This window comes from Ostrea edulis, chromosome 10 (genome assembly GCF_947568905.1).
Source record: "Ostrea edulis chromosome 10, xbOstEdul1.1, whole genome shotgun sequence".
Taxonomy (NCBI): Eukaryota; Metazoa; Mollusca; class Bivalvia; order Ostreida; family Ostreidae; genus Ostrea; species Ostrea edulis.
In genome coordinates, this window is record NC_079173.1 from 7,604,814 (window position 1) to 7,618,873 (window position 14,060).

The 14,060-nt window shown below is 36.5% G+C and overlaps 1 protein-coding gene and 1 long non-coding RNA gene across 2 annotated transcripts in view; both read left to right on the plus strand.

Moving 5' to 3' along the window:
• Positions 1–532, plus strand: part of LOC125666691 (uncharacterized) — a 29,480-nt gene extending 28,948 nt beyond the window's left edge. The window contains exon 14 of the mRNA XM_056151813.1: positions 355–532. Coding sequence (XP_056007788.1) covers positions 355–532 — 178 coding nt within the window. The remainder of the gene's footprint in view (positions 1–354) is intronic.
• An 8,615-nt stretch (positions 533–9,147) lies between these two features.
• Positions 9,148–13,824, plus strand: LOC130050913 (uncharacterized). The gene is made up of 4 exons (XR_008799299.1): positions 9,148–9,979; positions 11,752–11,813; positions 12,084–12,157; positions 12,352–13,824. It is a non-coding gene; the product is annotated as an uncharacterized LOC130050913 (long non-coding RNA).
• The last annotated feature ends 236 nt before the right edge of the window (positions 13,825–14,060 follow it).

The window sequence follows — 14,060 nt, forward strand, 5'->3', positions numbered from 1 at the left end:
ATACGGCACTGGGATCGAGAAAACATGACCTGATGGCGAAATGAGCGCTCTAACGAAAGCTACCGCGGCCAGTCTACTAAGTGTCGTACATCCAAAGGCACGATAAACAAACCCTCACTGCTACGGCTGTACGTAAGCGTCCTGCATAGGTCAACATTAGCGGCGCTTTCTATACAGCTGGTGGTGTTTACGTGAGTGAGGAATCCCTTACATTTAGACTCGTAGTAGTAGTGCCATATATACAAACAAGTCAAACAACGAACATTTAGACTCATACTAGTAGTATTGTGTTGTATCTCAAAAGATGCTTTATAATCATTTAGCAACAGATCAAAATTTTCTTGTGTTTTGCAGATGTGGAAACTCCCAAATGTTCAAGATGTGCACAAATGCAACACAGATTATAAGCGGAAGTGACGTGCTAAGCAGTGTGGGAATTGACCTTCCTGTGTATTGTTGTGTTGGAACACTAGCTGTGTTGGTTATTTTGTTACGTATTCTTGGGTATTATGCCATTAAATATAAATTGTAAGTAATGATTTGCTTGTTATTCTTAGGGAACAGAGTTGTAACACAAACTGCTGAGTGCAAAGCATTTCAATGAGCTACTGTAAATAGGCTTATTTTCGTTGAAGTTTTGATATCGCTATTTTCACTACAGACTAAAAACTGTAGTGACTAAACGATAGCTATTTGTAATGATTGAATATAATATTATGTTCTTTAGTTGCTTGGTACATGTATATGGTATTTGTTTTCACACGTTATAAATCGCGAATTCACCATCCTAGATATACGAAAGGTTGCTGTTCTAGTAACCTTTCTAGTACGCAGCCGTTTTCTCGATTACCTGAGCATTGACGCGTCGTCCCCTTGTATATAATAAATTGTTGATTGATTGTATATTGTTTAACATCCCTCTTGAGAATATTTCACTCATATGGAGACGTTACGATTGCCGGTGAAGGACTGCAAAATTTACCCGTATGCTCATCGCTTGTATGGCCTTTGATCATGTAGAGATCTTTATCATGCCATACCTGTTGTGACATGGAACTTTTGCGATCTCATCTGAAGGACCAGCATATTTAGTCGCCTCTTACGACAAGCAAGGAGTACTGGGGATGTATTCTAACCAGGGTCCACACGGGACTTGTAAGTAGAAAAGTCTGTCCGTCTGTAAACTTTTTACATTTTCGACTTCTCCAGAACCACTGAGCCAAATTCAATCTTTGACAAAAGCATCCTTGGGTGAAGGGCTTTCACGATTGTTCAAATGAAGGGTCATGCCCCTTCAAAGGGGAGATAATCACAAAAAATGCAAAAATAGGGGAGGTGGCATTTAAAAATCTTCTTCTAAAGAACCACTGAGCCAGAAGAACTGAAATTTACATGAAAGCTTCCTGACATAATGCAGATTGAAATGTCCAAAAATCATGGCCCCGTAGATAGGATGGGGCCACAATAGGGGATTAATTTTTTACAAACAAATATGATAGGGAAAATCTTTAAAAATCTTCTGAAGAAGAATCACTGGGCCAGAAAAGTTTATATGAATGATTCCTGACATAGTGCAGATTAAGGTTTGTTAAAATCATGGTTCCTGGGGGTAGGATGGGCCACAATAGGGAGCAAAGATTTACATACAAATATATGGATAAAATCTTATAAAATCTTCTCAAGATCCATTGGGCCAAAGAAGTTTACATTTACATGAAAGGTTCCTGACATAGTGCAGATTCAATGTGTTAAAAAAAATCATGGCCCTCTGGAGTATGTTGGGGCCGCAATAGGGATGAAAGTCTTAAATGCGAATATATAAGGAAAATCTTTAAATACTGGCCAAGGTGACTCGTGCAGATATACATTTGATATGTTGTACATTGCTTTGCCATAATAAGTTACAGATCAAATTCCATTTCGGTATGTTGACTTTCACTAAGTTATGGCCCTTGGACTTGAATAATAACATGAATTATCAGTTTTCCGGACTTGTTTTGTTGTGTTTGCAGATATTCATTTGATATTTGGTACATTGCTTCGTCATAACAAGTTACAGATCAAGTTCGAATTTGGTTTCGTCAATTGATTTCATTGCCCTTGGATTTAGAAAAATAGCGTAAATAGTTAGATTCCGTATTTTTTTTATTTATTTTTTTTTTATTTATTTTTTTATTTTATTTTTTTTTTGGTGCTTGTAGATACTCATTTGATATTTGGTTGGTACATTCCTTTGCCTTGGCATGTTACAGATCAAGTTTGAAATTCGTGATTTTTTGCCGAGTTTCGGCCCTTGGACTTCGAAAGATAGTGTGAATTATCAGCTTTCGAACTTTTTTTGTTTTGCTTCCAGATACTCATTTGATAATTGTTATAGTTTTAGTTCGTCCCATCCACAGCAGCTTAAAGTTTACATCCAAGTTTCTTATTTCTGTACAACATAACTACACTGATTAAAACTTTTAGCATAGTACTACAGCAATGTAGCTAAATTATTCATGTTCACCTACATTTCACAGTTCACTGACTCGGTTAAAGACTTAAACTTAATTATAAATTTGTCTTTTTTCATGGTATAGTCTTTGTACCTGGATAGTACAATAGTTTATTTCCAACCATTCCTATCCATCCTCAATTTTCCCAATCACCATAACCTACATAAGGAACTTCGGATATTGTTGTGGCCCAGTAATTTTTGCAACCGGTAGGGGACTATGTATTACCATGCAAAACTCTCAAAATGCTTGTTTATATTGACATTTCTTTTATTAATAGAAGTTAAAACAATATATTCAGGTGTATTTGCCTGTGTTTTGATTTAAACAAGCATATTTACGAAGAGACTAAAATTTCTGTGGATCGTTTTCCTTGATCCACAGTCTGCTTTACCGACGCGAGTTTACCACTCATTGAGGAAAATCAAATAGTTTCATCCTCACATAAGCACTGCTTCTTAAAACCTAATTCCTTACGTGTACAGTATTTTGAAATGAATTGCAGTTTGTCCATCTTTTTTCATTTAAATTGGTTTAAGAAGCTCATCTTTTACATGCATGTTGTTTTAAGAACGTGTAAAATTATTTAAGGTCTGATCATACCGACATTGTTCTGTATATTGTTTCAACATGAAGGTCTGGGGAGTTTTAGAAATCATAAATGCATTTCGATATCTTCTATAGCAGGGACATCAATGATGGGTTGCATGTATGTTTTGTGCCAGTGACTAACTTTGCATCTCCCCCGGGTCTCAAGTCAGGGATCATGGATTTTACAACTGTGCACTTAGTTTGTCCATTATCCAGGATAAAATAAGATATTCCAAACTTAATGCACCATTAATTTGTATTATACCATGATTTCATTGCCTTCCTGGGTCCAAAATACGTGATATAACTATTTAGGCAGATCGCTAATTGGTCGTTAAGCATGTAATTATTCTTATTTATTAAGTTACGGAAGAGAGGATGCCCTGTCTAAATGCAGTGTATTTCAAGATATGATACTGCAGTGAGATAATACTTATTAATAAGTTTAAGGAAATGTGTTTTGCTGCTTCAGTTTTCACATAAATAATTTAACCCGAAAATAAAATGTTCCTGCTGCCTGACTGAATACTAATAACATATGAAGTCCCTTGATAGTTCTTAACGAGAATTTGATAACTACAAGTGAGAAATCGATGGCCATCCTCCGAGTCGTCGTTCTGTACAATGTTGTGACGAAGTAAACAAAAGCAATTGTTACAGTGTTTTCAACTTGACGTTTTTTGCACTTAAAAATGTAGATTGGCGACATATAATGACCGTGTGCACTTGATATACGAAACAAGAGGCCCACAGTCCTTATCGGTCACTTGAGTATATCAGTGAATAATTATCACTACTCTCTCCAAGGGCTATGAAATCTAGAAAACATTACCTATTTTGAATATCTAAGCTAAAATTTTAACTTTCAGCAAAAGTATAAAACAAGATGTGCTCTTACAACTTTAATGCCTTCATAAGTGAATACACTGATGAAAGGCTTCACATGATATAATTGGTGTATTAACATTGAAACATTAAAAGATATGACTAATTTGGACCCATCCTAGAGTCAAAACCCTGGGTTGTGAAATTCACCATTTTTTGTACATCTGTTTCTGCTAATTCTTAGTATGCATTTAGATTGTATACAGTATCAGAAAATTTACACATAAACATTATATACTAAGTTCGACCCCACCATGAGATCAGAACCCCTACCCCGGGGATCATGAAATTTACAATTTTAGTAGAAACCTGTCTGATTCACATCTTAATGCATTTGGTTTTCTTAGGCATGTGCGATTATAGAGAAAATGATTTTTGAAAATTGGCAAATTTTGGGCAGTTTTTTGCCCCGCCCCTAAGGCCCCAGGTGTACAAGAATCCTGAAATTTACAATTCATGTCCCCCTTGTTCTAAAGATGCTTCCTACCATATTTGAAAAGAATTTGAAAGATAGTTATCAAGAAGAAGATAAAAATGTCTATTATTCACACGTTTACTAACTGACCATTATGGCCCCACCCTGATACCAAAACTCCTACCCTTGGGATCATCAAATTTACAATTTTGGTAAAGGACTACCTGTTCTTTCTAAATATCTATTTAGTTTCAATTTAGTATCAATAACACTAAAAAGATGCTATTTAAGTGTTTTACACATAAACACTATATAGTAAGTTTGGCCCCGGCCTGGGGTCAGAACCCCTATCCCGGGGATCATGAAATTTACAATTTTAGTAGAGGCTTCCTGCTCTACATCACTATGTATTTAGTTTTTCTTACATGTGTGCGGTTCTAGAAAAGAAGATTTTTGAAAATTGGTCAATTGTGGACAGTTTTTGCCCCGCCCCTAAGGTCCCAGGGGTGCAAGAATCCTGAAATTTACAATTCATGTCGCCCTTGTTCAAAAAATGCTTCATACCAAATTTGAAAAGAATCGGAATCATAGTTATCAAGAAGAAGTTAAAAATGTCTATTGCTCACACATTTACTAACTGACCATTATGGCCCCACCCTGGTACCAAAACCCCTACCCTTGAGATCATCAAATTTGTAATTTTGGTAAAGGACTACCTGTTCTTTCTAAATATCTATTTAGTTTCCATATACATGTAGTATCGATAGTACTAAGGTGTTTTACACATAAACCCTATACATGTATACCAAGTATGGCCCCGCCCTGGAATCAGAACCCCTATCCCGGGGATCATGAAATTTACAATTTTGCTAGCAACCTTCTTGCTCTACATCATCATGCATTTAGTTTTTCTTACACATATGCGGTTCTTGAGAAGAAGATTTTTGAAAAATAGTCATCTGATACCTAAACTCTACCCCTGGGATTCAGAAAATTTACAATTTTAATAAAGGGCTACTAACTTAGTCAATATTAAAAATACACATTGAAGAAATTGCTCCTTCTAAATTATTTCTATTTACTTTCAATTTAGTGTCAATAGCATTGAAGATATTTTACACAGGTACACTACATGAATAGGCAAAACTTAACCCCGAACTGGAGACAGACATTCTACTTCATGGTTCATCAAATTCACAATTTTGGTAGAAGCTCTCCTGCTCTACATGACTATGAAAGGTGAAGATAACGAACAGTGATCAATCTCATAACTCTTAAAAGCAATATAAAATAGATAGTTGAGCAAACAAGGACCCCTGCATATACCAGAGGTGGGATCAGGTGCCCAGGGGAAGTAAACATCCCCTGTCGACCGGTCACATCCACCGTGGGCCCTGTATCTTGACTTTACATCTAGTTTTTCTTTAAGAGATGCGGTTGTAAAGAAGGGGGATTTATGAAAATTTGTCAGTTTTGGCAGGTTGGTGGGTTGGGTTTTTTTTTTTTACCAACCCCTAACACTCCGGGGTTGCAGAAGTCCTAAACATTGATCAATTTTGATAGGTGGTTTTTTTTTTTTTGTTTTTTTTTTTGGTCCTACCATTCATATTTTAAAGGTTATGCCCCCTTGTTCCAGATATGCTTTATAACAAATTGAAAAGAATAGGAAGTTTAGTTATCAAGAAGTTGCTAACATAGACGCAGAACAATAATAGTAGGTCCCCTGAGTAATCCTGATGTCCTGTTAGTCAGACATGGACGTACATTTACTTGTAAATCATCGTCGGATACCCACGGGTGATCTCGTCTTTTACGAGATCACCTGTGGGTATTTGACGATGCTTGGAAATGTGATCAAATAAAAACAACACATACATGTAACTACTTGGCAGGGTCTATAAGCCCGTGAACTGATACAATCAGAAGTTCCGTGAACTCAAACACACACAAATTGCATACGTCATACAATTTACTTTCGTTTTTACTAAAGGTCTAGTATTAACTCGTACCCGAGATGCATATTAAAAATCTTTTGTAAGTGGAAGTACAGAATCAACACTAATAAGGATTTGATTGAGTTCACTGGGTTCTAATTAGGATGTGATTGAGTTCATGGGCTTCTAATTAGGATATGGTCCACTTCACGGGCCTGTCTCTAACACTAAATAGGATGTGATTGAGTTCACGGGCCTGACTCTAACACTAATTAGGATATGATCCAGTTCACGGGCCTGATTCTAACATTAATTAGGATGTGATTGAGTTCACGGGCCTGATTCTAACTCTAATCAGGATATGATGCAGTTTACGGGCCTGATTCTAACACTAATTAAAATGTGATCCAGTTCACGGGCCTGAGTCTAACACTAATTAGCATGTGATTGAGTTCACGGGCCTGATTCTAACACTAATTAGCATGTGATTGAGTTCACGGGCCTGATTCTAATACTAACTAGCATGTGATTGAGTTCACGGGCCTGCTTCTAACACTAATTAGGATATGATCCAGTTCACGGGCCTGATTCTAACATTAATTAAAATGTGATCCAGTTCACGGTCCCGATTCTAACACTAATTAGCATGTGATTGAGTTCACGGGCCTGCTTCTAACACTAATTAGGATATGATCCAGTTCACGGGCCTGATTCTAACATTAATTAAAATGTGATCCAGTTCACGGTCCCGATTCTAACACTAATTAGCATGTGATTGAGTTCACGGGCCTGCTTCTAACACTAATTAGGATATGATCCAGTTCACGGGCCTGATTCTAACATTAATTAAAATGTGATCCAGTTCACGGTCCCGATTCTAACACTAATTAGCATGTGATTGAGTTCACGGGCCTGCTTCTAACACTAATTAGGATATGATCCAGTTCACGGGCCTGATTCTAACATTAATTAAAATGTAATCCAGTTCACGGTCCCGATTCTAACACTAATTAGCATGTGATTGAGTTCACGGGCCTGCTTCTAACACTAATTAGGATATGATCCAGTTCACGGTCCTGATTCTAACACTAATCAAAATGTGATTGAGTTCACGGGCTTGATTCTAACACTAATTAAATGTGATTGAGTTCACGGGCCTAATTCTAACACTAAGTAAAATGTGATTGAGTTCACGGGCCTGATTCTAAAACTAATCAGGATATGATCCAGTTCACGGGCTTGATTCTAACACTAATTAAAATGTGATCCAGTTCACGGGCCTGATTCTAACACTAACTAGCATGTGATTGAGTTCACGGGCCTGATTCTAACACTAATTAGCATGTGATTGAGTTCACGGGCCTGCTTCTAACACTAATTAGGATATGATCCAGTTCACGGGCCTGATTCTAACATTAATTAAAATGTGATCCAGTTCACGGTCCCGATTCTAACACTAATTAGCATGTGATTGAGTTCACGGGCCTGCTTCTAACACTAATTAGAATATGATCCAGTTCACGGGCCTGATTCTAACATTAATTAAAATGTGATCCAGTTCACGGTCCCGATTCTAACACTAATTAGCATGTGATTGAGTTCACGGGCCTGCTTCTAACACTAATTAGGATATGATCCAGTTCACGGTCCTGATTCTAACACTAATCAAAATGTGATTGAGTTCACAGGCCTGATTCTAACACTAACTAGCATGTGGTTGACTTCACGGGCCTGATTCTAACACTAATTAAATGTGATTGAGTTCACGGGCCTAATTCTAACACTAAGTAAAATGTGATTGAGTTCACGGGCCTGATTCTAACACTAATTAGCATGTGATTGAGTTCACGGGCCTGATTCTAATACTAATTAGGATATGATCCAGTTCACGGGCCTGATTCTAACACTAATCAAAATGTGATCCAGTTCACGGGCCTGATTCTAACACTAACTAGCATGTGATTGAGTTCACGGGCCTGCTTCTAACACTAATTAGGATATGATCCAGTTCACGGGCCTGATTCTAACACTAATCAAAATGTGATTGAGTTCACGGGCCTGATTCTAACACTAATTAGGATATGATCCAGTTCACGGGCCTGATTCTAACACTAATTAACATGTGATTGAGTTCACGGGCCTGATTCTAACACTAATTAGGATGTGATTGAGTTCACGGGCCTGATTCTAACACTAATTAGCATATGATTCAGTTCACGGGCCTGACGCTAACACTAATTAGGATATGCTCCAGTTCACTTGGCTGACTCTAACACTAATTAGGATGTGATTAAGATCACGGACCTCTAATTAGAATTATAGCATTATTATTTATTTCCACAAATCACATTTTCATACAACTCTGTATAGTGAAATGTTACACACATCTATTTTGATTTAAATCGTATCATTGATTATTCATCTATAACTTAGACTTTTGAAATAGTTTATTTTAACAGGGTTTTTTTTACAATAACTATCGGAAAAGACTAACAAAATTTATGTTCCTATCGTGCATAAATCTAAATAAATCATTGATTTTGCAAAATCTGATGACATCATAGGAGGGTGGAATTACTTTAAGTTATGTTTAGTGCTGTGTTTATATAAACATGCACTCATATAATTATATCTTCCCTCTTCCAGGGGGAGACATATTGTATTTGTATTTTCTGTCCGTCCTTCTTTCTGTCACAAAATCTTGTGAACGCTTCTCCACCTATATGGCTTATCAGATAGACTTGAAACTTTGTGCAATGCTTCATTGTCATTTGCAGATGTGAATATTATTGGGACGGGAGGATCCAATTGTTTTCCTAAGAGTTATAGTGGATCTAAGAGGGGTGGAAGATGTAAAATAGCTTATGAACTCTTCTCCCATATGGCTTATTGGATAGACTTGAAACTTTGTACAATGCTTAATTGTCATTTGTAGATGTGCATATTGTGGGAATGGGAGGATCCAAAGTTTTTCCTAAAAGATATAGTGGATCTAAAAGGGGTGGAGGATGTTAAAATACCTTGTGAACACTTCTCCTATATGGCTTATCTGATAGACTTGAGAATTTGTACAATGCTTCAATGCCATTTGTAGATGTGCAAGTTGTAGGGACAGGAGGATCCAATTGCTATCCTTAAAGTTAAAGTGGATCTGAGGGGTGTAGGGTATAAAATAGTTTGTGAACGCTTCTCCTCCTATATGGCTTATCAGAGTTCATGTCTATCTTCCTGCCCATGCTTTCTCCTCCATACTATTCAATACATTAAGGGGGATGTTTCCTATATTTTACGAATTAATTGGTTGATTGACAACAAACTTGGTACACTTGTACAGCATATATAAGGAGTAGATGACCCCTATTGATTCTTAGGTCACATGGTCAGTCCACTCTTGACATAGGAAGGTATTGTCTGCTCAATATTTTGAATTGGTGTAACTACTATCAATTAAATGAGGCACGGGTATAACCCTTTCAATTTTGCAACTTGGGGGGCATATGTGTTTTAGAAACATCTCTTGTGTTGTATTATATGAATTACAGGTTTTAGTGTGCTCAGTTTAGAGAATAGCATAAAAGTATTTGATAATTAAATATCTTACAGATTGGCAGTTTACTCCATGCACCGAAAGGAATGATAAACTGTGATATTCGTAAATGGTGAGCATTTATATTTTTAGCTCACCTGAGCCAAAGGCTCAAGTGAGCTTTTCTGATCAAAATTTGCCCGTTGTCTGTCGTCGTCGGGCGTCATAAACGTTTTACATTTTCGACTTCTTCTCAAGAACCGCTGGACCAATTTCAACCAAACTTCCCACAAAGCATCCTTGAGTGAAGGGCTTTCAAGTTTGTTCAAAAGAAGGGTCATGTCTCTTTCAAAGGGGAGATAATCACAAAAATGCAAAAATAGGGTGGGGTCATTAAAAAATCTTCTAATCAAGAGCCACTCGGCCAGAAAAGCTGAAATTTACATGACAGCTTACTGGCATAGTACAAATTCACGTTTATTAAAATCATGGCCCCTGGGGGTTGGATGGGGCCACAATAGGGGATCAAAGTTTTTACATACAAATATATAAGGAAAATGTTTAAAAATCTTTTTCTCAAGAATCACTGAGCCAGAAAAGCTGATATTGACATGAAAGCTTCCTGACATATTTCAGATTTCAGTTTGTGAAAATTATGGCTCCCAGGGGTAGGATGGGGTCACATGGGGGATCAAAGTTTTGCATACAAATATATAGGAAAAATCTTTAAATACATATGTATGAGCCAAAGTGACTCAGGTGAGCGATGTGGTCCTTGGGCCTCTTGTTTGTATGTGGCTGTGGTAGACAATTTTTAGTTCATCCTAGCTCCTAATTATTCAAATCCATTGGCCAGGGGTTGTGGGGAAAACATGATTTACATCTACATCCTTACTTCTGAAAACAATGTCCACTTCAAAACCATGTATTAACAAGACAACAGTATTTTTCCAGTGAGGAAGAAGACCATGAAAGACACCACCAGTTTATAAAACAAGAGGCCCATGGGCCACATCGCTCACCTGTGTCACCTTGGTCCACATCAGAAGATTTTCCATATCTATTTGCATGTAAAACCGTAGTCCCTATTATGGCCCCAAACCTACCCCTGGAGGCCATGGTTTTTGCAAACTTGAATCTACACTATGTCAGAAAGCTTTCATGTAAATGTGAACTTCTTTGGTCCAATGGTTCTTGAGAAGAAGATTTTTAAAGATTTTCCCTATATATTTGTATGTAAAACTTTGATCCCCTATTGTGGCCCCATCCGACCCCCGGGGGCCATGATTTTAACAATTTAGAATCTGCACTACCTAATAAAGCTTATCTATAAATTTCATCTTTTCTGGCCCAGTGGTTCTTGAGAAGAAGATTTTTTAATGACCCTACCCTATTTTTACCTTTTCTTGATTATCTCCCCTTGGAAGGTGGCATGGCCCTTTATTTTAACAATTTAGAATTCCCTTTACCTAAGGATGCTTTGTGCCAACTTTGGTTGAAATTGGCCCAGTGGTTGTTGAAAAGAAGTTGAAAATGTGAAAAGTTTACAGACGGACGGACAGACGGATGGACAGACGGACGGACGGACGCCGGAATACGGGTGATCAGAAAAGCTCACTTGAGCTTTCAGCTCAGGTGAGCTAAAAATCCGTTCAATAAATATATTAAACTTTACTGCTTTGGGGAAAGTATATTGATATATTGGTAAGAAAGTAATTTTCTAAAGAATCAGCAGCTCACATTTTGATTACTTTGATATGATAGGAATTAGTCAATATATATTTTGGGTATGGATCCAAAATACACATCTTTATGAAGTTGAATGAACATGTTTGCTCAATTTTTACACAAGTAGTGCATCACATAACATATTAAAGCTTTCTAATCCGACTCTTTTATTTTTAGGAACTGGAACACGTTCTAAATATACTCAGGGACAGAATGATGTGCAGCAAGGCTCGTCATGGGTAGAGATACTCCCATTTAATATTGATACTTTTCATATCCAAGCATGTATATGGCTAGGTTGTATAATGTTTGTTATAATTATCTAAATTATGTCCTTCCTTCCATCTATTGTTCTGTGTGTTGATTTCTCACCACTCTGCAAGAAAGGGCATTCATGTTTATTTCATAGACGATCCTACATGTAGTTGCAATTGAATCATAAATTATTCCCAACGAGTTCATGATTTTATCATGTTTTGAATATAATATTTTTTCAATATCTATTTCAGATTTTACCAAATACAGAACACTGCAAGGCTTGCAAAATGAAGACCTCAGTAAAAAAAATTCTAAATTATCCACTGTAAGGCTACTTACCAGTAATTCATATCTAGAACTTAAACATATCATCCTTGAAACAATAAAAACTAATTTAATATAGTATATTTATGTATGTTATGCTTTTTCAACCTTTAAATTTTTTAAAGACAGTATAGTTTATTATGATTGCACAATATTTAAAGTTTAAATTTTCATAGAATTTTGTTTGCTCTCCAGAATGGCAGCTCACTACCTGCCCCTAGTGATGTTAAAAGAGGCCGTTGTTCTCATTTGTTCCAAAACAGGAATGGCATATGAGGAGGCCAACAGAAGATGCACCTCCACTGACCTCCACTGAGTGTGCACTCACAAAACGAATAAATTATTATTATTTCTTTTGTTTGTAATTGTATATTGTCAACAAGGTCAAAGGCACTTGATCCGATGCCAAACTTTTGCATTTCTTTTGCTTTGTGGTAAATTTTCTTCAGCAACATTAACATTGTTTAAATTGTTTTCTTTGGAGAGTTTACATGTACACATGGATCATTTGTATATTAGAATTATAGCATTGTTTAATTCAACTCATTCTTATCATAGAGAGGTTATTATATACTGCAGGCAACGACTTGTAAAGGGTATACTGTTTTAACTCACATGCAAGGCAGTATTATGAAACTCTGTAGTTGATAAGGACATATATCACATATCGATATGCATATTTACAGGAATCTCTGATGTATTTTAAATCTGAACGTTAATTTAAAAGTGGGGAGAAATAGCATTGGATGAAAAAAGACACATATGAAGAAAATTATTCCATACGTAAATACTTTTTAGCTCACCTGAGCTGAAAGCTCAAGTGAGCTTTTCTGATCGCCTGTTGTTCATTGTCTGTCCGTGCATGATTAAACATTTTATATTTTCTCCAGAAGCACTGGGCCAATAATAACCAAACTTAACCAAAAGTATCCTTGGGTAAAGGGCTTTCGAGTTTGTTCAAATGAAGGGCCATGCCCTCTTCAAAGGGGAGATGACCACAAAAATAGGGTGGGTCATTTAATTTTTTTTATCAAGAACCATTGGGTCAGAAGAGCTGAAATGTACATGAAAGCTTCCTGACATAGTACAGATTCAAGTTTATTGAAATCATGGCCTCCTGGGGTTGTATGGGGCCACAATAGAGAATCAAAGTTTTACATACAATTATTCAGGAAAACTCTTTCAATATGAGCCAAGGTGGCTCAGGTGAGCGATGTGGCCCATGGGCCTCTTGTTCAACATATAGAATAAATAGTTATGTTGTATTTCCCATGGAACATTGAAACGTTTAATGCGTTTACCAATTAATCACTGAAAGAAAGATAAAATTGTTGTTTCATATGTTTTATGAAAACTTAAAGATGTTTCATTTCTTTTCATGAAAGACCCCTTAATTACCCAGTAATATATAATCAATTCTTAACAGATTATGTAAATTTGATTTATATTAAGGATGTTTGATCTGATTACCCATCATCATCAATCTGTCTAATATGGCCATCATGTGTTACTATTGCTACGCAATCTTGGAGCATGAGGTAGAATGCGAGCCAGCTCTTTCATAAGTACATGTATCTGGAAAATATTTCAATGTCAAAGGTTACAACAATGTGATAATTTAATCATTGTATGTCTAAGGTGTTGATAATAAAACTGTTATCTGTTCAACTTTTTCTTCTTAATTAAAATCAAGACTAAGTACCAGAGGAAATTGTGGAAAAAAATGTCTGTCAAATACGTCAAGCTCTTACATGTAGTAGTTGCAGATTCAACTATTTATAGAGATACTGAGTTATGATGCACACAAAAATGGGTCTGGCACAAAAATGTTGATTTAGCTCAAGATGACTGGAAAAGTCTATAACACAGAGAGACTGGGTATTTATTCAATTGTGCATTGATTG